The sequence below is a fragment of the Erinaceus europaeus genome, chromosome 11 (genome assembly GCF_950295315.1).
Source record: "Erinaceus europaeus chromosome 11, mEriEur2.1, whole genome shotgun sequence".
NCBI classification, from domain to species: domain Eukaryota; kingdom Metazoa; phylum Chordata; class Mammalia; order Eulipotyphla; family Erinaceidae; genus Erinaceus; species Erinaceus europaeus.
In genome coordinates, this window is record NC_080172.1 from 61,563,092 (window position 1) to 61,586,080 (window position 22,989).

A 22,989-nucleotide genomic window follows, 5' to 3' on the forward strand; every position below is an offset into this window, starting at 1 on the left:
AAGTAAAGAGATCAAAGATGAAATATGTGGACAAAGGTTATCCAAAAGACTTTCATGGGAGTTGGGTGGAAGCGCAGTGGGTTAAGGGCAGGTGGCGCAAAGTACAAGGACTGGCGTAAGGATCCCAGTTCAAGCCTCCCAGCTCCCCATCTGCAGGGGAGTCGCTTCACAAGCAGTGAAGCAGGTCTGCAGGTACCTCTCTTTCTCTCCTCCCATCTTCCCCCTCCTCTCCCCATTTCTCTCTGTCCTATCCAACAACGACATCAGTAACAACAATAAGTACAATAAAAAAAAAAAAAAAAGGGCAACAAAGGAGAATAAAAATAAATAAAAGACTTTCATGCCTGAGGCTTTCAGGTTCACTCACCATCACCACCACAACCCAGAGCTGAGCAGTGCTTTGGTGTCTACCTATTTATCTCTTTAATTAAAATAAATAACTTTAAAAATAGAAGAAATGTGCAACATTGTAAAAATAGAAATAGAATAAACATAGCACCTTCACAAGTAAGTCTGTATACTTTATAAGTGTTTGCTTGTTTTTTTACAGATTTATTTATTTATGAACCAGAGTCCTTGCGCACTATAGAGTGTGCATTTAACCAGGTGTACCACCGCCTGGCCCCAAGATTTATTTATTTTTTACATGCATAACATTCCCCAGATTCCCATTTAACAATACAGCCCCCAATACGTCATTCATCATCTTTCATGGACCTGTATTCTCCCCACCAACCCACCCACCCCAGAGTCTTTTACTTTGGTGTAATACTCCAATTCCATTTCAGGTTCGACTTGTGTTTTCTTTTCTAATCTTGTTTTTTAACTTCGGCCTGAGAGTGAGATCATCCCATATTTATTAATGAGAGGGAACCGGCATCACTCTGGCACATGTGATATACCATGGATTGGATTCTGAATCTTATGGTCGAGATTCTAGTGCTGTGCTCACTGCTTCCCCCCTGGACCACTGCTATTACAAGTCTATAGTTTTGATTTTCTTGCCATGCAATCTTTTTTTTTTTTTTTTTTTTAATCTTTATTGGATAGACAGCCAGAAATCACACGGCCCTTATCATAGTTTTGATATTGATACTTTGACAGACATTTTAGGTATTATTACATGATCATGAGCCTTATTGTAGAGGCTAAAGAGCTGATAGAAGTGTCATCACTCATACTGTTAATACCTTCTAAGATTCTTTTTTTTCTTTCATTTTGCCAGACCACTGTTCAGCTCTGGTTATGGTGGTATGGGGGATTGAACCTCTGGGACATTGGAGCCTCAGGCATGAGAGTCTGCTTGAATAACCATTATGCTATCTACCCTCCACTCTCTTCTAAGATTCTTCTGTAGGAATCTTTGAAACACTTATTTGTGGGTATAGTTGAGTTACACTAACATTTCCACCCCCCCATTGCATTATCCTATTTTATTTATTTTACTTTTTTATGAGGGGGTTTTAATGATGTACATTACAGTTCACATGTGGGTGCATTTCCTTATCTCCCCATGATAGGTGTCTGCAAAACATTCTCACCCCCAATTTAGATCCTTTTCTACTATCGTGTACCCAAAACACCTCTCCTCCCCCTTCCATCCCTTTCTTTATCCTCAGAGTGTCCTTGCTTTGGTGTAGTTGTACTCTACTTTAGAAAGGTATGATTTAGACTGCTGAATACTGTTAAAAGCATTAATACTGTTAAGGTATTCAAAAGATACAACATCTGAATTGGCATACTCCACTCTCCAGAGTTCTAAAGATATTTTCCAAATTATAGCTATTAATTAGGGGGTATACAAGGACTTAGGAATTAACATTGTAGTTAGACTTTTTTTAGTTTGATTATTTTTTGTTGCCCTTGTTTTTTTATTGTTGTTGTAGTTGTTGCTGTTATTGATGTCGTTGTTGGATAGGACATAAAGAAATACAGAAAGGAGGGAAGATAGAGGGGGAGAGAAAGATAGACACCTGCAGACTTGCTTCACCGCCTGTGACCCGCTGCACTACCGCCTGACTCCCTAGTTTTATTTTTTTTTAATGTTAATCCTATGATTTCACTTAAAAAATTTTTTAACATTCCATTTTGTTGCCCCTTTTTTTTATTGTTGTAGTTATTATTGATGTCATTATTGTTGGATAGGACAGAGAAATGGAGAGAGGAGGGGAAGATGGGGAAGAAAAAGACACCTGCAGATCTGCTTCACCGCTTATGAAGCGACTCCCCTGCAGGTGGGGAGCCGGGGACTCGAACTAGGATCCTTACGCCAGTCCTTGCACTTTGTGCCACCTGTGCTTAACCTGCTGCGCTACCACCTGATTCCCAATCCTATAATTTCTATAGAAATTTTATTAGATGAATTATAATATTAAAAAAAATTTTTAGTCTATTTGTTGGATAGAGATAGTCAGAAATTGAGAGGGAAGGGGGAGATAGAGAGGGAGAGAGACAGAGAGACACCTGCAGCCCTGCTTCACCACTTGTGAAGCTTTCCCCCTGCAGGTGGGGACCAGGGGCTCAAACCTGGGTCCTTGTACGTTGTAATATGTGCGCTCAACCAGGTATGCCACCACCTGGCCCCAGATGAATTATATTTTGACCTAGTGATAGTTCCATAATGATATGTTGTCAAAGTGTGTTAAATTGTTACTGATCATAGTTTATAAAGATTGTACTATATTATCACAGCTATTTGAGATGGAGAACGCTTTTACTGTGTCATCAGATCCTCATCCCTCTCCTGCTGCCCCTACTTCACTTTCTTTACCTTTATCTTCAACATCTACCTCATCTTGGACTAAAAAACAAAAGAGGATCCCCACTTACCAGAGATCTGTAAGTCAAGGAAGTGGTTATCCCAGGTTTTTTTTTGTGTGTCATGTTAAAAGCATGAATGAGTTAACTGCTTAGATTGACTGAAATAGCCTGCAAACTAACTTTCTAACTTACCTAAACAACTCTTTCACCTTGAATCGAATCTTTTTTTAATACCCTGATACTTAATTTCTTTTGAAAATGGTGATTGGTGATGATAAGCATGTTCAAAGTTCCTAATCTTTTTAATTCTTTCTGTCTTTACTGGATAGAGGCAGCCACAAATCTAGAGGTAAGGGCTATGATAGGGAAGGAGAGAGACAGACACCTGCAACATTGCTACATCACTCACAAAACTTTCCCTCTGCAGGTGGGGACTGGGGGTTTGAACCCAAGTCCTTACACATTGTAACACATGCACTCAACCAGGTATGTTGCCACCTGGGTTATCTTAGGGCATAGTGACTGCACAGTTCCACCATTCATGGGAATCTTTTTTTTTTTCCCCTCACAGATATTTCTATAGCGCTGCTCTCTCACTTGTGATTATTTTCCACCTGTGCAAATGGGGGACTTGCAGGTTCTTGTACATGGTAATGTGTGCTCTACTGGATGAGCTCCTACTCAGCCCCATGAGTTTTTGTTTTAGAAAGATCAGAGCACTGCTCAGATCTGGCATACGTTGGAACTGGGGGGTTGAATCTGGGCCCTCTGGGAATCAATCTTGTGGCCTACCACTGTGCATATCACCTTGTGAGCTGTTAGAACTGGAGTATTTTAAGCTCTGTCCACAAATTCTCTGTCTGTTTTAACTAGGTCATTAGGTAATTTAAGATTTAAATCCTAATTTGGGTTGTACAAGTAGGCTTTTTCCTTTTTTTTTTTTTTTTCTACCAGAGCCCTGCTCAGCTCTTACAGTGGTGCAGGGGATTGAACCTGGGACTCTGGAGCCTCAGACATGAGAGTCTGTTTGCATAACCGTTATGCTGTCTACCCCTGTCCTACAAGTAGGCTTTTCTGGGATATTTTTGTAAAAGCTAAATGAATTAATGCATGCCAAATATTTATTTTGTATGAAGGAGAATTAACCATCTACAAATTTGATGGCTTTGATTTACATGCTTTGGCGACCCTACACATTATTTGGCTATTCCTCATTGGGTTTATCTTTCCATAATTTAGTTCTGTTTCTTTTTTATTTCTTTATTGGGGGATTAATGTTTTACAGTCGACAGTAAATACAATAGTTTGCACATACATAACATTTCTTATTTTTCCACATAACAGTACAACCCCCACTGGGTCATCTGCCATCCTGTTCCAGGACCTGAACTCTCCCTACCGACCCCAGCGTCTTTTACTTTGGTGCAATATCTACAATTTAGTTTTTAATTTTTTATATTTATTTTCCCTTTTGTTGCCCTTGTTTTTTATTGTTGTAGTTAAAATTGTTGTTGTTAATTGATGTCATCGTTGTTACAGGACAGAGAGAAATGGAGAGAGGATGGGAAGGCAGGGGAAGAGAAAGTAGACACCTGCAGACCTACTTCCCCACCTGTGAAGTGATTCCCCTGCAAGTGTCGGGGGTCTTGAACTGGGATCCTTATGCTGGTCCTTGCGCCTTGCATCACATGCACTTAACCCACTGCGCTACCGCCCGATTCCCCCACGATTTAGTTTTTGACCAGAAGATCTTAGCTCTGTCTATTGGTGGCAGCAAAGGTGGGGTTAAGCCTGGGAACGAGTGCATGCAAATCCTATGTACTACTGCTTCTCTGTCTCCTCAGTCCTATCTACTTCATGATTTTTTTTTTTTATCTGATAAACACATTAATTACAAAATTGCTTTTTTAAGTTAGGTTTTCAAATGAAAGCATCTAAAATTGTAAAGATGTTACTATTATAGTGAATCAATTACAGATTTATTTTATTATTATTTTTTAATATGGTACCAGGGCTAAAGCATTACTGAGCAGCCTCCTCGGTCCAGCTTTGTAATTTTCATTTAGAAAGACAGAAAGGATACCACATCACTACTATACAATTTGTGGAACATTCATCTGTCCTTGGTACTTCCTTGTGGTACCAGGTGTACACATATATATAGTATACAGCCAAGTGAGCTACCTCCCAGCCCTTTATACAATAGAAAAACGGGAGAGCAGGTGGGGCGGGAGAGACACACTACTTTTGTTCGGTGTGGGGCCAGGCTTGAATCTGGGTAGCACACATGGTAGAGTAGCACACTGAAGAAGCTATTTTGCCTGCCCTAGAACTCTTGGCTTGCCTTCAGTTAAAGGAGCTAAGCAGGTTTTTACTATTTTCAAACTTGAAACAAGTTACAGAGAAAGTTTCTTTTTGTTTAACACAAGATGCATGACTTATGAAATAAACAAACAGCTGTGAGATTTCTTAAGGAAGTCTTGATAATTTGGGTTTCTGCCTCTTAAATATTAGTTACTTTTTGTTCTGAGACTGTTGGTTTAGTAATTTAAAGTTAACATAAAGGTAACTTTTACATAATGTCTCTTAAAGTGAAAATTAAACTTAAAGTTCTGTTTGTCTAGTAAGTGAAAATTCTATCATAGTGGGAGAAGTTGCCAAAAAATAATCTAAATGATTCCCTCAGAAATGTTTTATTAGCTAAATTAGCATTTCAGTGATAAGGTCCATTCTCTTCCTATTACCTTTATTAACTATTTTACCTTTTTAGGTTAAAGATTTATAGCTCCATTGATGAGACCTAGTTTATGTTGTGATGGTCATGTACATGCAGATCTATATATATGCATATTTGTATATATTGAGTTCTTTTTCCTTTTAAAACAGATGAGCTTTGATCCAAACCTTCTCCACAACAATGGACACAATGGGTACCCCAATGGTACTTCAGCAGCACTGCGTGAAACTGGGGTTATTGAAAAACTGCTAACCTCTTATGGATTTATTCAGTGTTCAGAACGTCAAGCTAGACTTTTCTTCCACTGTTCACAGTATAATGGCAATCTGCAGGACTTAAAAGTAGGAGGTAATCTGTCAGTTCTCTTTTTTAAAAAAGTAACGACAAATTTCTCTTGAATATCAGTTTACTACTAGAATTTTGTCCTACAGCAGCCTGCAGAACTTAAATGTGTGAGAAATCTATTGTTTCACTTAGTGATTTAACAGTGTTTACAAAATTAAATAGTTCCAGAGGTATGACTCTATACCCCACCCACACATATGTGTCATAACATTCACCATAAAAATTCTGTAATTCCCCTCAAATGTTTTTAAATAGGTAACTTAAAAGATTGGTTATCCTCCTAATAATTATTTAGCTACATTTGAGATTTCAACAATATGCAATAAATAAACATCTTATTTATAGAGTGAGGCAGACAGTAGGAGAGATCTGCAAGTTTGTAAACTGTGCACCACTGTCTGAACCTGGACCCTTGTTCATGTTAATCTTCACTTACTACCCTCAACATTTTAGACTTTTAAATATTAGTTATCATTGTACCAGGTACTGTTTTAGTGTTTTGTTTTTTACCAGAGCACTGCTCAGCTCTGGCTTATAGTGGTGTGGGGGGAAACCTAGACCTTTAGAGCCTCAAACATGAGTGTCTTTACATAACCATTATGTTATCTACCCCCGCCCCTGTTTTAGTATTGTTGGAGAAAAATGTCACCAGCTTAGACTCAAAATTTATTATGGCTCTCGCCATAGAAATCACTTTCACATATTAAAATGTTTATCTCTTAAAGATCTGAAGTTACTCTCTTTTTAAAAAATTGTATTTGAAGGCAAAATTAGAGTAGTAGCAAATATGGAGTGCCAACTACTCTAAGCTCCATAAGAACATTATTTTTGTTTAGTCCTTATTTTAGAAAAGAGTAACTTCAAGTATAGGGCTTGAAAAAAGTTTATTATCTTATCTGATTTGTAATAAGTGTATGTCATGAAAATTAAAATAAGACCATCTTAGTCTAAAGTGGTGGGTTGTGAAACTGTATTTTGAAAAGCTTATTAGAACACAGATTTCTGAACTTTATCCTCAGAGTTTGTCTTTGAATAGGTCTGGAATGGGACCGAAGATTTCGAATTTCTTCTAAGCTCCCTGGTGATGTTGCTGCTTCTGGTCCAGAGACCACACTTTGAGAATCATTTGTCTAAGGCAACTCAAATGCTACATTAAGTTTAGCTTGAAAGTAAAATGCTGTTTTGCCAAAACTAGTCCAAACATAGCACTTTTTCTATTTTAGATGATGTTGAATTTGAAGTATCATCTGACCGGAGGACTGGGAAACCTATTGCTATTAAACTGGTGAAGATAAAGCAAGAAATCCTCCCCGAAGAACGAATTAATGGACAAGTTAGTGATTTTGCTGCTTTGTATCTTCTTAGGGCCCTGCATTTGCATATCTTTCACATTAGAAAAGGAATATTACCCTCATCTCCAAGTTTGCACGCAAGAGAGCTTTATAATATATAAAGACTATTTTAAAATTATATCAAAAGCACTGGCATTTCTTGACCTGGAATTTAAATGTGGTCAAGACTTAATTTGGGTTTTTCACATAGAACCGTAAGTCTACACTTACAGTCAGTTTATGTACTGTAAGTTTAAAACTTGGCAGCATGACATCCTCTTGTGGATCATACTAAAATGCATCCCTATGTATAGTATAGAGGATATTAAATTCAGTTTATATTGCACAGTGCTGCTCCTGAAATGATTAGCAATGGAAATTTTTTTTTTTTTTGACTGGTAGGTTGTGTGCGCTGTTCCTCACAACTTAGAGAGTAAATCTCCAGCTGCCCCGGGTCAGAGTCCAACAGGGAGTGTATGCTACGAACGTAATGGGGTAAACTTGTGTATTTTTCTTAAACCTTTGCCTGATCCACCGTGTGATCTATAATCGTACTTTAAAATTCAAAATAGAAAATGTAAGCTGCAGTTGATAAAATCAATTTAAAATTTTATTTCTAAGAGACTTTGAGTGCAGCATAATAAAAAAAAATTTTTTTTTTAATCCATGGGACTTCCAAGTGTCTTAGTTTGCCCAAGTGTGACCTTAGTTAGAACATTAAAGGTAAAATGCACCTTTTATTCACGGGGGGGGGGGGGGGGGAGGCCGCTATGGGCGGGGATCTTATTTCTGGTTCCTTTTAAACACTAACTCCATCTTTTTTGTTTGGAATACCTTATATAAAAATAGGATTTATTTATTTATTTTGAAATGTGACTACAGTCTCTGGGCAAATGATTCCACATGTGTAAGCTTTTTGAAGTTGGATTGCTGCTCAGCTGTGGACTCGCAGAAGTCATCAGCATCATGGAGGGGAAGTGTGTGTTTATATGAATAAAACAACTTGCCATAAAGCATTCAGTTTTAAGAAATTTGGCTTAACATCCAGGTTGAGGTATTTTAAGTAAGTAGTCAAAAGTATGCAGTAGTACACATCTTGCCAATGTAGTAATAATAACTTATTAATCCACAGGAAGTTTTTTATCTGACTTACACCCCTGAAGATGTTGAAGGGAATGTTCAGCTGGAAACCGGAGATAAAATTAACTTTGTAATTGATAACAATAAACAGTAAGTTATTTTTTCCCCATAAGTGATTAAACACTAAAACTTGATGAGAGTTAAAACCCTAACTTAAAACTTTTAGGATGTTTAACTTTTCATCAGGTAAGAATTTGAGTCTATTCTATGATGACCTTCTATAGGGTGTCAAAAATAGAAAAATTAAAATATGGTCAGAATTTGGAAGGAGATATACTAGAGGTCAGCGTAGATTTTTTCCAAAAGCAAGAGTGACGGAGATAGTTTTGAGAAAAAGATGTAAACTCATTAGGGAAGTGAGAATGAAAAGAATATTCTGTGTATAGAAATTATTTGGGGGAATATCCAAAAGTTTGGGATGATCAAATTACCTGAATCATGAGGGGTGAAGTTCAAGCTTTATTCTAAGAATTTTTGAAGTGTCTTAATTAATTTAATTAAAAGTAATTTTATTTTATTTTTTTCTTTTTTAAAGAATTTATTTATTTATTCATAGTAAAGATAGGAGGAGAGAAAGAACCAGCCATCACTCTGGTACATGTGCTGCCGGGTATCGAACTCGGGACTTCATGGTTGAGAATCCAATGCTTTATCCACTGTGCCACCTCCTGGACCACTTAAATGGAGTAATTTTAGATTATTGGGGGAAAATCAAGATATAGGAACTGTGCCCAGGAGACTAGAGAAGAGCTAGTCTATACCCAATGCTACAAGAGAATCTGATACAGATAGGACAAGGGCAGCTGGGTAGAGAAGTGAGATTGAAAAAAAATAATTTAAGTTTAGTATTTTACTTTGAAGTGGGAGAGATGTGTAAAGAAGTTAGAGAGTATTGGGAATATATCATTCACAACAAAAGTCTCAAAATGTGGGTAGAATTTTTATCTTTAAACCTTTCCTCTTTAAGATTATTGTCAGAATAAGATTGAGTTGTGAATATGGGTATTAGTTCCAGTTTGAAGACTTCAGTTTAATGGAGATTAGAAAAGAGAGGGCCTCACTTGGTAGTGTGCTTGCTGCTTTGCCATGTCCCAGGTTTGAGACCAGCCCCCACTGTAGTAAAGGAAGCTTTGGTGCTATGGGTTCTCTCATTTTCTGTCTTATCGTCTCTGCCTTTCAGTCTCTATGAGAGAGAGAAAATGAGAAAAATATGAGATTGGGCTTAAGTTTGAGAAGGGAACCAAGAAAGATGCTTTATTTTATACCAGAGGCACTGATCTACTGGTTTATAGTGGTTCTGGGGATTAAACCTGGGACCTCTGGTGCCTTAGGCATGAAAATCTTTGGCATAACTATTATATCTCTCCAGCCCAAGAAAAAGGCTTTATAAATCCTTGTATGAGTCATATACTTTTATCAAATACTTAGTTTTAGTTATTAATTCTCAAGACAACTTTGCTTGGTAAAATTTTATCAAATGCTTAGTTTATAGTTATTAATTCTCAAGACAACTGTGCCTGGTAAAATTCATTATAAAATAATGTGTGTTCTCCCCAGTTAACCTACCCTTAAGTTGTATAGCTTTTAAATAGACATTCAAACCTGCTTGCTCTAAAACCTTTTTACTTCCCTTACCTGCAGATTAGGGCTTTTACAATGTCCCTGTAAAATCCTTAAATAGAAAGCATGGTAGGGTTATATGTGATATGGAAATAAGGAAATTACATGGATCAGCAATTCTACATGCCATTTAAAAATCAAATAAGACTTACATTGATAACTGCTTGGGATAGAAACAATATAATAGAATGGTGTCTAATTCAAAAGATGAACATCATTTTTTAAAATGTAATTTTTCTTAGAATTCCTACATTCTATTAAAGGTGTACACTCAGGAAAAAAATGAAATAGCTACTAAATTTAGTACTTTACTAGGATTTCATCTCTATCCTGTATCTTTATTTGTTTATATTTTTCCTTACCACCAGGGTTATCTGTGGGGCTCAATGGCACACTTCTGGCAGTTTTTTTTTTTTTAATAGGACAGAAATTGAGTGGGGTGGGGGAGATAGAGACGTGCAGCCCTGCTTCACTGCTCCTGAAGCCTTCCTACAGGTGGGAATGAGGGTTTGCACCCAGCTCCTCTATGCTCAACTTCAACTGGTGTGTGTGTGTGTGTCTCTTAATGAATGGCCTTTCTAAAACTTTTTATCTTTAGTTACATTCAGTCTATAAGAGTAAAGCATGGTGTAGGGGAGAAGCTTCATGAGTAGTGAAGCAAAGCTTCAGGTATCTTAATTTCTCCCTCATTATCTCCTCCCCTCTTTTTTTTTTTTTAAATTTTATTTATTAATGAGAAAGAACCAGACATCACTCTGCTGGTACGTGTTTGCTGTCAAGGATTGAACTTGGGTCCTCATTCTTTAAAGTCCAACCCTTTATCCACTGTGCCTTGTCCCGGACCACTCCCCTTTCAATTTCCATCTGATGTAGCTAGTAAAAACAAAAGGTTATAGTGGCTGCTGGGAGTTGTGGATTTGTTATATAGGCACCAAGCCCCAGCAATAACTCTGGTGGCAAAAGAAAAAAAAAAAACAAACGAGTGTACAGAGTCTTATATTCATATAAAGACAAATATTTTTAGTCACCTAGAGAAAAGTTATGCCTGATTTAGGAGTTTGGGAAAAGGATCAGAAGTCATAAACTATAAATTTGTTATTGGTGATAACAGAACCCTCTAGGCTCCTGAAAGCAAGATAATTGTTTCTCTACACTCGGACCTAACCAAAATGAATGAATTTTCCACCCTTGTTTGATCCACCATCCTGTCTTATTATTCCTTTTTAGTACTGGTGCTGTGAGTGCTCGTAACATTATGCTGTTGAAAAAGAAACAAGCCCGCTGCCAGGGAGTAGTTTGTGCCATGAAGGTAAATGTCATAAAGTTTGATGCACAAGTATTTTCTTTGACAGGCTTAAATCTTGCATATTTTGTCTTCCTTATTGAAATGCCTGTTAACTTCAAAATTAATCTTATCCTTGGTTACTTTTTAATGGACCATTTAATAAATAATGATACACTTTTACATATGTTCCTTATAAGAGAGATGGGTGAGAGAACCAGAGCATCATACTGGCATGTGCTATGCTGGGGATCAAACTATGGGCCTCATACTTGAGAGTCCAATGCTTTACTGTGCAACCTCCTAGGCTGCAGCACTTGTGTAATTTTGGAAAAGACTCATTGATAACGAAATTGTAGTCATAACTGTGTACATTGAATTGTTCATATGTTCCTGTTATTCTTTGGTTTTTGTTGGATTTTAGGAGGCGTTTGGCTTTATTGAAAGAGGTGATGTTGTAAAAGAGATATTCTTTCACTATAGTGAATTTAAGGGTGACTTAGAAGCCTTACAGCCTGGAGATGATGTGGAATTCACAATCAAGGACAGAAATGTAAGATATTTGTCTGACTTGTTATTTGGTGTCCTTTAAAGATAAACAGTACATTACTTATATAAGAAGCTCTTGAAATTACAAAAATGTCATATTCTGATCCTAGGGTAAAGAAGTTGCAACAGATGTAAGACTATTGCCTCAAGGAACTGTCATTTTTGAAGATATCAGCATTGAACATTTTGAAGGAACTGTAACCAAAGTTATCCCAAAAGCATCCAGTAAAAGCCAGGTAAATAGTTTTTTTGGTTTTTGTTAGTCTTTTGCCTCATTAATAGAGTAAGCATACAGGAAGCTTACTCTTTTACTGTGTCCAGAATGTTAGAACAAATTATATTTCATTTGGCTGATTTAGTTAGCTATGTGGTAGAACAACTAAATATTTCTGGATAGGTTTTTTTTTTTTAATATGTTTATTTATTTTCCCTCTTGTTGCCCTTGTTTATCATTGCTGTTATTGCTGTCGTTGTTGGATAGGACAGAGAGAAATGGAGAGGGGGAGAGAAAGATAGACATGTGCAGACCTGCTTCACCGCCTGTGAAGGGACTCCCCTGCAGGTGGGGAGCTGGGGGCTCGAACCGGGATCCTTAAGCCAGTCCTTGAGCTTGTGCTACGTGTGCTTTATCTGCTGCGCTACACCCGACTCCCTGGATAGGTATTATTAAGCTGAATGAGAAACCCTTACTTCATGTACTTGAGTTTTTAACTGGATATGGATGAAAAGGGCATAGAAGGGAAAATGTTAATCAAATTGGAAAAGCTCTAGTGAGCTACAATTTGAGTATGTGCTTGTGGGGTGGGTCATGTGAGCTTAATATAATTGCTGAGGAAATGTGAAACAAAAGCTAATTCTTTTTCTTAAACCTGTCAATTATGCAACATTTCGATTTATGGCCCTATTTTGTGACCATAAAATATAGAGCTTTCAAATTGGATTTATGTTGTCATACCTTTTTTTCTTTCAGGGAAATGTTTGTAAAAATAACATGGGTTTGCTGTTTTCTTTTTTTTTTTTTTCTTGTTTATAATTGGGCAGAATGAGAACTCTCCACCTAAAATAGTTTTTTCCTTTCTCATTAGAGTGACCCATTGCCAGGACGAATCAAAGTTGACTTTGTGATCCCTAAAGAACTTCCTTTCGGAGACAAAGATACAAAATCTAAGGTGACCCTGCTGGAAGGTGACCATGTTAGGTTTAATATTTCAACAGACCGACGTGACAAATTAGAGCGAGCAACCAACATAGAAGTTCTATCAAATACATTTCAGTTCACTAATGAAGCCCGAGAAATGGTAAGTGTTGTAAATTAATACATGAGTATCTGTTGGAGGAAGTGGATATTGTTGACAGTGAAATTATATTAATTTATTTTCAATTTATATTTTACTTACTATAGAAACTGAGATGGAAAGGGAGAGACACACATAATTGGAGCGCTGCTTCATACCTCATGAAGTAGTCCTATGTCTTCGCGCATTCTTCCCCCTCTGCACAAATGGGGGGCTTAATGGGCTTGAACCTGAGTTCTTGCACATGGTAATGTGCACTCAACCAAGTGTGCTGCCACCTTGCCCCCGTAGGTAGAACATTTTTGCTTCCAGGGTTATCGCTTGGTGCCTGCACCACGAATCCACTGCTCCTGGTGACCATCTTTTTTTTTTTTTTTTTTTTTATTTTGGTGACCATCTTTTTTACATTTTTGTTGTCATTATTACATTGTTATTCAATAGGACAGAGAAATCGAGAGAGAAGGGGAGAGAAAGACACCTGCAGCCCTGCTTCACCACTTGTAAAGCCAAACCCCCCCCTTACAGGTGGGCGTTTGAACCAGGTTCCTTGCACTGGTCAGGCCCTCCTTGTGCTTCATGCCACGTGCGTTTAACCCAGTGTGCTACCACCCATCCTCTGGTAGAAAAAAAATTACAGGGAGTTGGGCAGTAGTGCAGCGGGTTAAGCACACATGGCACAAAGCGCAAGGAGTGGTGTGAGGATCCCGGTTGGAGCCCCCGGCTCCCCACCTGTAGGGGAGTCACTTCACAAGTGGTTAAGCAGGTCTACAGGTTTGTCTGTTTCTCTCTCCCCTCTGTCTTCTCTCTCCATTTTTCTCTGTCCTATCCAACAACAAAAACATCAATAATAACTGAAACAATTTAAAAAAAAAAGGGCAACAAAAGGGAATAAATAAATATTTCAAAAAATTAAAGACAGTTGTGTAGTTAACTTCCTTAAGGTAATAAAGAACAGACATTCCTAATCTTTCTGGTATTTATATCCAGCTCTGCCAATCCTCTTAAAATGGATACATAAAAGTTTTAGGATTATGGACAGAATGATATCTAAGGTCTTTTGAAATGTGATTTCTAGTTCATCTTTGTGTTAATTAGACTTTACCAAGTATCTATATGCTTATTAAACAATTAAGATGTATTTCTTTTGCTTATATGTAAACAAAAGTAGGAGTTTTATACTTTATGAAATTTCCTGCCTTTTTTTTATTGCCACCAGGGTTATCACTGGGCTTAGTTAAGCCTGCATCACAAATCCATTGCCTCTAGCTATTTTTTTTCTGTTTTTTTGTTTTCCCCTTTTATTTGAAAATACAGAAATTGAGAGAGATGAGGGATACAGGGAGAGGGAGAGACACTGTAGCACTATTCACCAGTCATGAAGGGCTTCCCCCTGCAGTTGGGGATCAGGAGCTTGAACCCAGATCCTTTAGCATCCTCAAATCCTTGCACTCTACCAGATGTGCCAGCATTGGACCCTTTAAGTAGGTGCTTGTCCAGGAATAGGGGATACCAAAATCATTTCCCAATCAAGTTTTACATTTTCACAAATTAACTTTCTCAAACGTAATTAATACTTAGTCCTCTCATAACATCTATAGTATATCACAGCATAATGTCAATGAAAATTTGAAGTTTTTTTGATGTCTAAACTTTGTCATTGGACTTGATTTTTATGCGTATAATATACTAGTGACTAAAAAATTCAGAACCCAAATGAGTAATTTAAAACAAAATTTAGGCTTCTCAGGTATGATCTGTTTTAATTTGCATTTCAGAATACATTAGGGAGTAACTTGATTGCCCTTGGGAATTTAACAAGGGACAGCTGGGGAAATGGCTAGTTGGAGCTTTTCATGCTTCAGACTTTGACATTAATCCCTACTGCATGTACTAGAGTTAGAGTAGTGCTTTGACTTATCTCCCTCTGTCCTGTCTACTTTGTTTGGAACACTAGTATGTAGTAAATAAAGTATTTTTCTAAAATTTTTAAAAATATTTATTTATTTTCCCTTTTGTTGTCCTTGTTTATTGTTGTAGTTGTTGATGTCATCATTGTTAGATAGGACAGAGAGAAATGGAGAGAGGAGGGGAAGACAGCAGGAGAGAAAGACAGACACTTGCAGTCCAGCTTCACCGCCTATGAAGTGACTCCCCTGCAGGTGGGAAGCCGGGGCCTTGAACCAGGATCCTTAGGCTGGTCCTTGTACTTCGTGCCACATGCGCTTAACCCGCTGTGTTACCACCTGACTTCCATAAAATAAATATCTTTAAGAAAATATTAGCAAGGAGCAGGAGAGAGAGCACAGATGTTTCTGCAATAGATTTTTGTGCCTGAGGTTTGGAGGTCCCAAATTCAATCCCTGGCAACACCGTAAAACCTGAGCTGAGCAGTGCCCTAGTCAGAACAACAACAAAAACAGAACAAAATTTAGCTGAGATTAAATGTCAGAATATTGTTGCTGTATTCAAAGCTGGTTTTAGCATATTCTTTTTTTTTTTTTTTTTTTTTTTTTTACCAGAGCACTGTTCAGCTCTGGCTTGTGATAGTGTGGTGAGGGGGATTAAGCCTAGGACCTCAGTGTTGCAGGCATGAGAGTCTCCTTGCCTAACCATTATGTTATCCTTCACTCCAGTGTGTGGTGTTTTTTTTTTTTTTTGGGGGGGCCTACAGATTTATTGCTGGGACTCGGTGCCTGCATTTTGAGTCCACTGCTCCTGGAGGCTATTTTTCCCTTTTGTTGCCCTTGTTGTTTGCTGTTGTTACTGCTGTCGTTGTTGGCTAGGACAGAGAGAAATTGAGAGAGGAGGGGAAGACAGAGAGGGAGAGAGAAAGACCTGCAAACCTGCTTCACCACCGGTGAAGTGACCCCCTTCAGATGGGGAGCTGGGGGCTTGAACCAGCATCCTTACACTGGTCCTTGTGCTTTGCACCATGTACACTTAACCTGCTGCGCCTCTACCCAGCCCCCCTCCAGTATAATCTTTATAATATACATACTTATGCAAAATCTTAAGGCAATTATGGTTGATAATTTTATTTCAGTAGAAAACTTAAGTGTGGCAGCAGTAGATAGCGTAATGACTATGCAAAGAGACTCTCATGCCTGAAGCTCCAAAATCCCATGTTTAATTCGCCATGCCACCTTAAAACCACAAACGAGCAGTGCTCTGGTTAAAATTACCAAGAGCTATAGTTTACTCTTTTTTTTTTTTTTAATATTTTATTTATTTACTAATGAGAAAGATAGGAGGAGAGAAAGAACCAGATAACACTCTGGTACATGTGCTGCTGGGGATTGAACTCTGGACCTCATACTTGAGAATCCAATGCTTTATCCATTGCGCCACCTCCCAGACCACTATAGTTTACTCTTGATAGAATGTCTTAGTAGAGCTGATAATTTAGTAAGGAGGGGAAAAAAAAGAGAGAATTTTCTGTGGTATACGTAGACTAGAGAGTTGTTTTTTGCTGTATGTGTTTCGAGCACTGGGCTGTAGTTGTAGTTTATTACAATTTTTCTTTCTGCAAGTTACATTATGTAGCTTGATTCTCATTTGAAATCCTAATTCCTGCCATTTATTTGGTGTGTAATTTAGACAAATTGCTTAACTCATCAACTACCTTATTTTACAAAACATAATGCTACTAAGATCACAGAATTGAGAATTAAATGTAATGTCATTTTAAAATAACCTTTTCTTCTGAATAATGTCCCTGGGCATCTCAAGACAGTTGGTTAGGGGTTAACATTTTATTTAATGAGCTATTACTAGGTTAGGAAGATACGGGCCCCAAACTTAACTTGATGCTTTCATACTTGGTATTTTCTTGATATTTCATAGCCTGTGAAAATATGTTTGAATTTCAGGGTGTTATTGCTGCCATGAGAGATGGTTTTGGATTCATAAAGTGTGTGGACCGTGATGCTCGTATGTTTTTTCACTTCAGTGAAATTCTAGATGGAAACCAGCTCCATATTGCAGATGAGGTCGAGTTTACTGTGGTTCCTGTAAGTAGTTTTTTAGAGAAGTATGAGAGGGTTAATTTTGTTTCCTTTTTCAGTTTAGAGGGTTAATTTTATGTTTCCTTTTTCAGTTTAAAGTTACTTTTGTTTATCATTTGTAGGATATGCTGTCTGCCCAAAGAAATCATGCTATTAGGATTAAAAAGCTTCCCAAGGGCACAGTTTCGTTCCACTCTCACTCAGATCATCGTTTCTTGGGTACTGTAGAAAAAGAAGCCACTTTTTCCAATCCTAAAACCACTAGCCCAAATAAAGGCAAAGAAAAGGTAAGTTTTGCATAATTAAAATATTTTTGTTGTTCCTTTGTTCACTGTTCCCAGGCTCCTGTTGCTTATTCTTATTGTGCTTAAAGAAAATCACTATCTATATGGTAATGTGCAGTTTAACATACCCCCACCCCACCCCCAAAGCCTTTGGTAGTAAGTTAATTAATCTAAGGCAAGGTTGTTTGCTTTTCAACAGTCACTTGGGCTGGATGATTCTCCCTTCATTAAGCCATATAGAATGTAAAATGATTCTATAAATAGAGTTCTGAAGCAGCATCTCAGTTGGCATGATCAGGGGTGGTTTCACAGTTGATACTTAGTTGTTGACTATAAATGAGGAAAGGTCCTTTTCAAGTAGAGGCACAGATGAGAAAAATTCCAGGGCTGCTGTAGAAAGTAAGTGTATGGTGGTACAGGAGGTGACACAGTGGATAAAGTATTGGATTCTCAAGCATGATGTCCAAGAATTCAGTCCCCGGCAGCACATGTACCACAGTGATGTATAGTGGTCTCTCTCCCTCTCTCCCTCTACCTCCCTTTCTCCCTCTTTCTCTCCTATCTTCATAAATAAATAAATAAATAAAATCTTTTAAAAAAAAAAGTATATGGTTTGACAAGGGATTCTTTTTTTCCCATTTTGAGGGGTTGGATTATGAGTATAGAAAATCCTTGGCATCATTTTCTACTGATTGTATAGCCTTGATTACATTGATTTTTACCACAGGTTTTCATAATTGTAATATACAAGAAAAAGTCTTTGAAGATTTTTTTTTTAATCGTACCATTAATTTTTTAACAAGATGTCTAACATACTAGTGCATTATAAATGCTTAGCAAATATTGTAGAAAAGTATTGTCCGGGCGATGATGCAGTGGATAAAGGTCTAGACTTTTCATCCATGAGGTTCCTGGTTCATTCCCCAGCAGCACATGTGCCAGAGTAATGTCTGGTTCTTTGCTTTCTCTCCTCTCTTTCTCATTAATAAATAAAATCTTTTTTTTTTTAAGTAATAAATGTGATGGAAAAGCAGAAGTGGATTGCTTTTGAATATGTAATAGTTAATAACTTCTATAGATTAGTTCAAAGGAATCAACGGGGTGATGGATGTGTGAACCCTCATATAGAGATGATAGTTGAAACCATAAAGACTGTGGTCTGGAAGGTGGCTCAGTGACTAAAGCATTGGACTCTCAAGCACGAGGTCCTGAGTTTGTTCCCTGGCAGCACATGTACCAGTGTGATGTCTGGTTCTTTCTCTCTCTCTCCTATCTTTCTCATGAGTAAATAAAGTCTTTAAAAAAAAATGAAGACTAATTTATGTGGTTGCTGTACAATACGTACAATACACTAATTTATATGGTTTCTGTATAATTGTTTGATTTCAAATATGACCCATAATTTCTTTTTTAAATATTTTATTTATTATTGGATAGAGACAGAAATTGGGAGGGGAGAGGGAAATAGAGATAGAGGGGGGAGAGAAACAGACCTGCTACAGCCCTGCTTCACTTGTGAAGCTTCCCCCCTGCAAGTGTGGACCAGGGGCTTGAACCCAGATCCTTGTGCACTGTAATGTGTGTGCATAACCAGATGTGCCACCCCAACCCCCCACAATTTTTTAGGTTTCTGAAGAACCAGTCTTTCTGGTGTTTGGGAATGATTTTACATATTATTGTGAAAATAGTTGGTATGTCTTGACTTCATGACCTACTTGATTATCAGAAACTGAATTTTGCTTGGTCTGTATTTGTAAACATTGGTGAATGTGTTTGGCATTATGTACAAAGCACAGAAAATTCAAGTTGGTAATACCAAAGCTGCTTGTCTACAGAATATCCACCTAGGTGGGTATGACCATATTGGTTTCTAATTAGATATAAGTACCGAATAGACATGTTACATACTTTGAGTAAGCTTTCCTCTAAGGCCATAAAATTTAGGCCAAGTTTGGGACTAAAGTACATAACTGTAGCTATGCCAATTCTTTGACTCAAAGATCTCTAGGAAGAATAGCTGCTTATTGCAATTTGTAGTTGTTTGATCTTTTCCATATAATCTTTTTTTCTTCTCTGTCTTTAGGAGGCTGAAGATGGTATTATTGCTTATGATGATTGTGGGGTGAAATTGACTATTGTTTATCAAGCCAAGGATGTGGAAGGATCTACTACTCCTCAAATAGGAGATAAGGCAAGAGAAATTCTGCTAATTTGAGAGAGGGTTAAAGATTATTTTAGGGACTAGGGAAATAGTATAGTGCTTATGCAAAAAGACTCATGCCAGAGGCTCTGAGCTCCCAGGTTCAGTCCCCAGCACTGCCATATATCAGAGCTGAGCAGTGCTCTGGTCAACAAAAACAAAACAAGCAAAAAAAAAAATTTGTCATTTTAAGCATAGTGGGAAATGGTTTTTCTTTGAGTTTCACAAATTTTGTGTTCTACTTAATATATGTTGGGAATTTTTTTTCTTCCTATTTGCAAAACTGATAATTTAGAATAGATGTAATAGAGATAGAGGGGGAAAGAAACAGACATGAAGCCCTGCTTCACCTGTAAAGCTTCCCCCCTGCAAATGCGGACCAGGGGCTTAAACCCAGATCCTTGTGCACTGTAATATATGCGCATAACCAGGTGTGCCATCCCAACCTCCCATAATTTCTTAGGTTTCTGTTTTTGTTTTTGTTGCTGCAAGGTTTTTTTTTTTGGGGGGAGGGTCATTTTGTGTGCCCCCCCCCCCCGTAGCGTGTTGAGTAATGAACCCAAGTCTTGATATGTGTGTGTGGGCCCCCCCCCCCAAATACTGTGCTGAGTAATGAACCGAAGTCTTGATACATACATAGTGTCAGTAAGCACCAAGCCACTTCCTGGTCAGAGTTTATTCCAAATCTTTAGTGAGTTAACACCAAAGCACCATTATACTCATTTTGAACCTTGCTGTTATACATGGTGCAAGAGATCTAAAGGGATGAGCTCTATTTGCAGACCAGTCTCTCATCCCTAATAAAACTTTTTGAGGAGTTAGTATTTAAGCATTGGGTAGATGATGCCTAGTCTCACTTAGCTAAGATAAAAATAATCCACAAGTAAAAAAAAGAACAGTCTTGGGACAGCAGATAGCATGATGATTATGGAAAAAAAAAGTCTCTCAAACATCAAAGTAAAACATTATCAAAGATTTTATATTGCTCACTTTTCTCATACTTAGTATTCTGGTTTAATGATAGTCCTCCTGTATGGAAAATTAATGCTCTGTAAGGGAAAATATACATTGAAAAATAAAGCTCAACCCTCTTAAAAAAACCAGAATTTTCAAAGGATAGTAGGATAGGAAATACTGTTGAGGAAAAATTGTAGGTAACAATTGAGCTTAGTGTGGAAATAACATGGTGTTAATATTAATAGCATCCTTACTTTTCACAGGTTGAATTTAGTATTAGTGACAAACAGAGGCCTGGCCAACAAGTTGCAATTTGTGTGCGACATTTAGGTCGTAATTCCAACTCCAAGAGGCTCTTGGGTTATGTAGCAACTCTAAAGGATAATTTTGGATTTATTGAAACAGCCAATCATGATAAGGAAATCTTTTTCCATTACAGGTGAGGATTACCTTTTAGGCAAGTTTGGACTCATTTAGGGTGGTATGATCATAGACAGGAATGCCTTTTCAGAGCTGATAGCAACTAACCATTCTTAAGTTTGTATTAGGTGGTTTATTTATTCTCACCACAGTTAATGCAGGGGCTCCATTCTACTGTTATGTAGGTAGAGGGAGTGATGTATATTATGTATGCCATGTATATATGTAGAGATGGGAAGGCACTTGAAGCATTGCTTTACCAGCATTTGAACTCTGCCTACACATATGTGGTGATTGTAATTTTTAACCCAAAGCTCTGTACTGCTAAAATATGGGCGATAGCTTTTTTTAAAATATTTTATTTATTCCCTTTTGTTGCCCTTGTTTTATTGTTGTAGTTATTATTGTCGTCGTTGGCTAGGACAGAGAGAAACGGAGAGAGGAGGGGAAGACAGAGAGGGGGAGAGAAAGATAGACACCTGCAGACCTGCTTCACCGCCTGTGAAGCGACTCCCCTGCAGGTGGGGAGCCGGGGTTCAAACCGGGATCCTTATGCCGGTCCTTGTGCTTTGCGCCACCTGTGCTTAACCCGCTGCACTACAGCCCGACTCCCGGGCGATAGCTTTAATGAAAGAATACTGATTTATATATTACTACCAGTGAATTGTACATTTGATAATACTTTATTTAAGAGCATGGGTTCTTAGAAGCCGACTTTTAGGTTTGAACCCATATTCTGCCACTCACTACTTTCATAACTTCTCTCAAATGAAAGTAGCCTTTTGTTACCTTAGGGGTGGATTTCCTTTTCATTACATGGTTACAGAAATTTAACTCAGTCTCACAGCCATCTCTGCTAGTAAGTGTGATGAAGACTGGGTGCACAGAATATTGTTCCACCATCCATAGATAGATTTCTGAATTGAATTCTTTCTTGCTCTTCTGTGATACTAGGGATCAAACTCAGGATATTGTGCATTCATGGCAGGTATCCTACTATTGAGCCACACCCCCCACCCCAGTTTCATTATCCTGAAGATGGCAATAATGGTGCCTCTTCATATAGGGTATTTTTGAGGGTGTAGTGAGTTACTATAAAGTGTTTTAGGGGTATTCTACATATATAAGCACCATGAGTGTTTTATTATATAAGAGATAAAAACTACTTGCTACTATTGATGTTTGTAGTAATTACTTTCTTATTTATAATGCAATTTTCTTTCCCTCTAGTGAATTCTCTGGTGATATTGATAGCCTGGAACTGGGGGACATGGTTGAGTATAGCTTGTCCAAAGGCAAAGGCAACAAAGTCAGTGCTGAAAAAGTGAACAAAACACACTCAGGTAATGAATTGTGACTTCTATTTATTTCACTCTGCTTTGGATGAGAAGTAAAGAACTGGGTGTGAGAAAACCCCATTTTTCTACAGCAAAGACTTAAGCTGTGATCCCCAGAACAACAGCAACATGTGACATCTCACTAAAAATACAATTTCTCTCACACTACTCAGACCAACTGAAACTGGCTGGGGAAAAATGAGTCTAAATTTGAAATAGAATGATATAAAGAATTGTTCCTGTCTAGTATCTGGGACTTCTAAAAGAACTGCAACTTATTTTAACTTATTTTTGAAGACGTTTACATAAAATTCCCAGGTAGCTCTTTGTTGTGTTGACACCAAGAGAAATAATCAAGAAAATTGGCTTACTGTATTGTAAGCCATCAAGCCCCCAAGGAAATGGGATTTCCCCCCCACCAATTGAGAATGTCACTCAGTGGTAGAGTACACACTTACTTAGCTTCTTTTTTTTAAAAATTTTTTAATATTTTATTTATTCCCTTTTGTTGCCCTTGTTGTTTTATTGTTGTAGTTATTATTGTTGTCGTTGTTGGATAGGACAGAGAAATGGAGAGAGGAGGGGAAGACAGAGAGGAGGAGAGAAAGATAGACACCTGCAGACCTGCTTCACCACCTGTGAAACGACTCCCCCTGCAGGTGGGGAGCCGGGGTTCGAACCGGGATCCTTATGCCTGTCCTTGTGCTTTGCGCCACCTGCGCTTAACC

The 22,989-nt window shown here is 37.8% G+C and overlaps 1 protein-coding gene across 4 annotated transcripts in view; it reads left to right on the forward strand.

Annotated features, from left to right (window-relative positions):
* CSDE1 (cold shock domain containing E1) overlaps window positions 1–22,989 on the forward strand; it is a 53,488-nt gene that overhangs the window by 20,971 nt on the left and 9,528 nt on the right. Inside the window, exons 3-16 of one of the 4 annotated variants that reach the window (XM_016193637.2) lie at window positions 2,692–2,838; window positions 5,647–5,845; window positions 7,066–7,175; window positions 7,576–7,668; window positions 8,306–8,403; window positions 11,161–11,242; window positions 11,640–11,768; window positions 11,875–12,000; window positions 12,850–13,062; window positions 16,929–17,069; window positions 17,186–17,350; window positions 19,431–19,538; window positions 20,768–20,943; window positions 22,155–22,267. In XM_016193637.2, the coding sequence (XP_016049123.1) occupies window positions 2,701–2,838; window positions 5,647–5,845; window positions 7,066–7,175; window positions 7,576–7,668; window positions 8,306–8,403; window positions 11,161–11,242; window positions 11,640–11,768; window positions 11,875–12,000; window positions 12,850–13,062; window positions 16,929–17,069; window positions 17,186–17,350; window positions 19,431–19,538; window positions 20,768–20,943; window positions 22,155–22,267 (1,891 nt within the window). In that variant the 5' untranslated portion in view covers window positions 2,692–2,700. Of the gene's footprint in view, window positions 1–2,691; window positions 2,839–5,645; window positions 5,846–7,065; window positions 7,176–7,575; window positions 7,669–8,305; window positions 8,404–11,160; window positions 11,243–11,639; window positions 11,769–11,874; window positions 12,001–12,849; window positions 13,063–16,928; window positions 17,070–17,185; window positions 17,351–19,430; window positions 19,539–20,767; window positions 20,944–22,154; window positions 22,268–22,989 lie in introns of those variants that run through there. The other 3 variants (XM_016193638.2, XM_016193639.2, XM_060201834.1) reach the window with 3 other exon arrangements.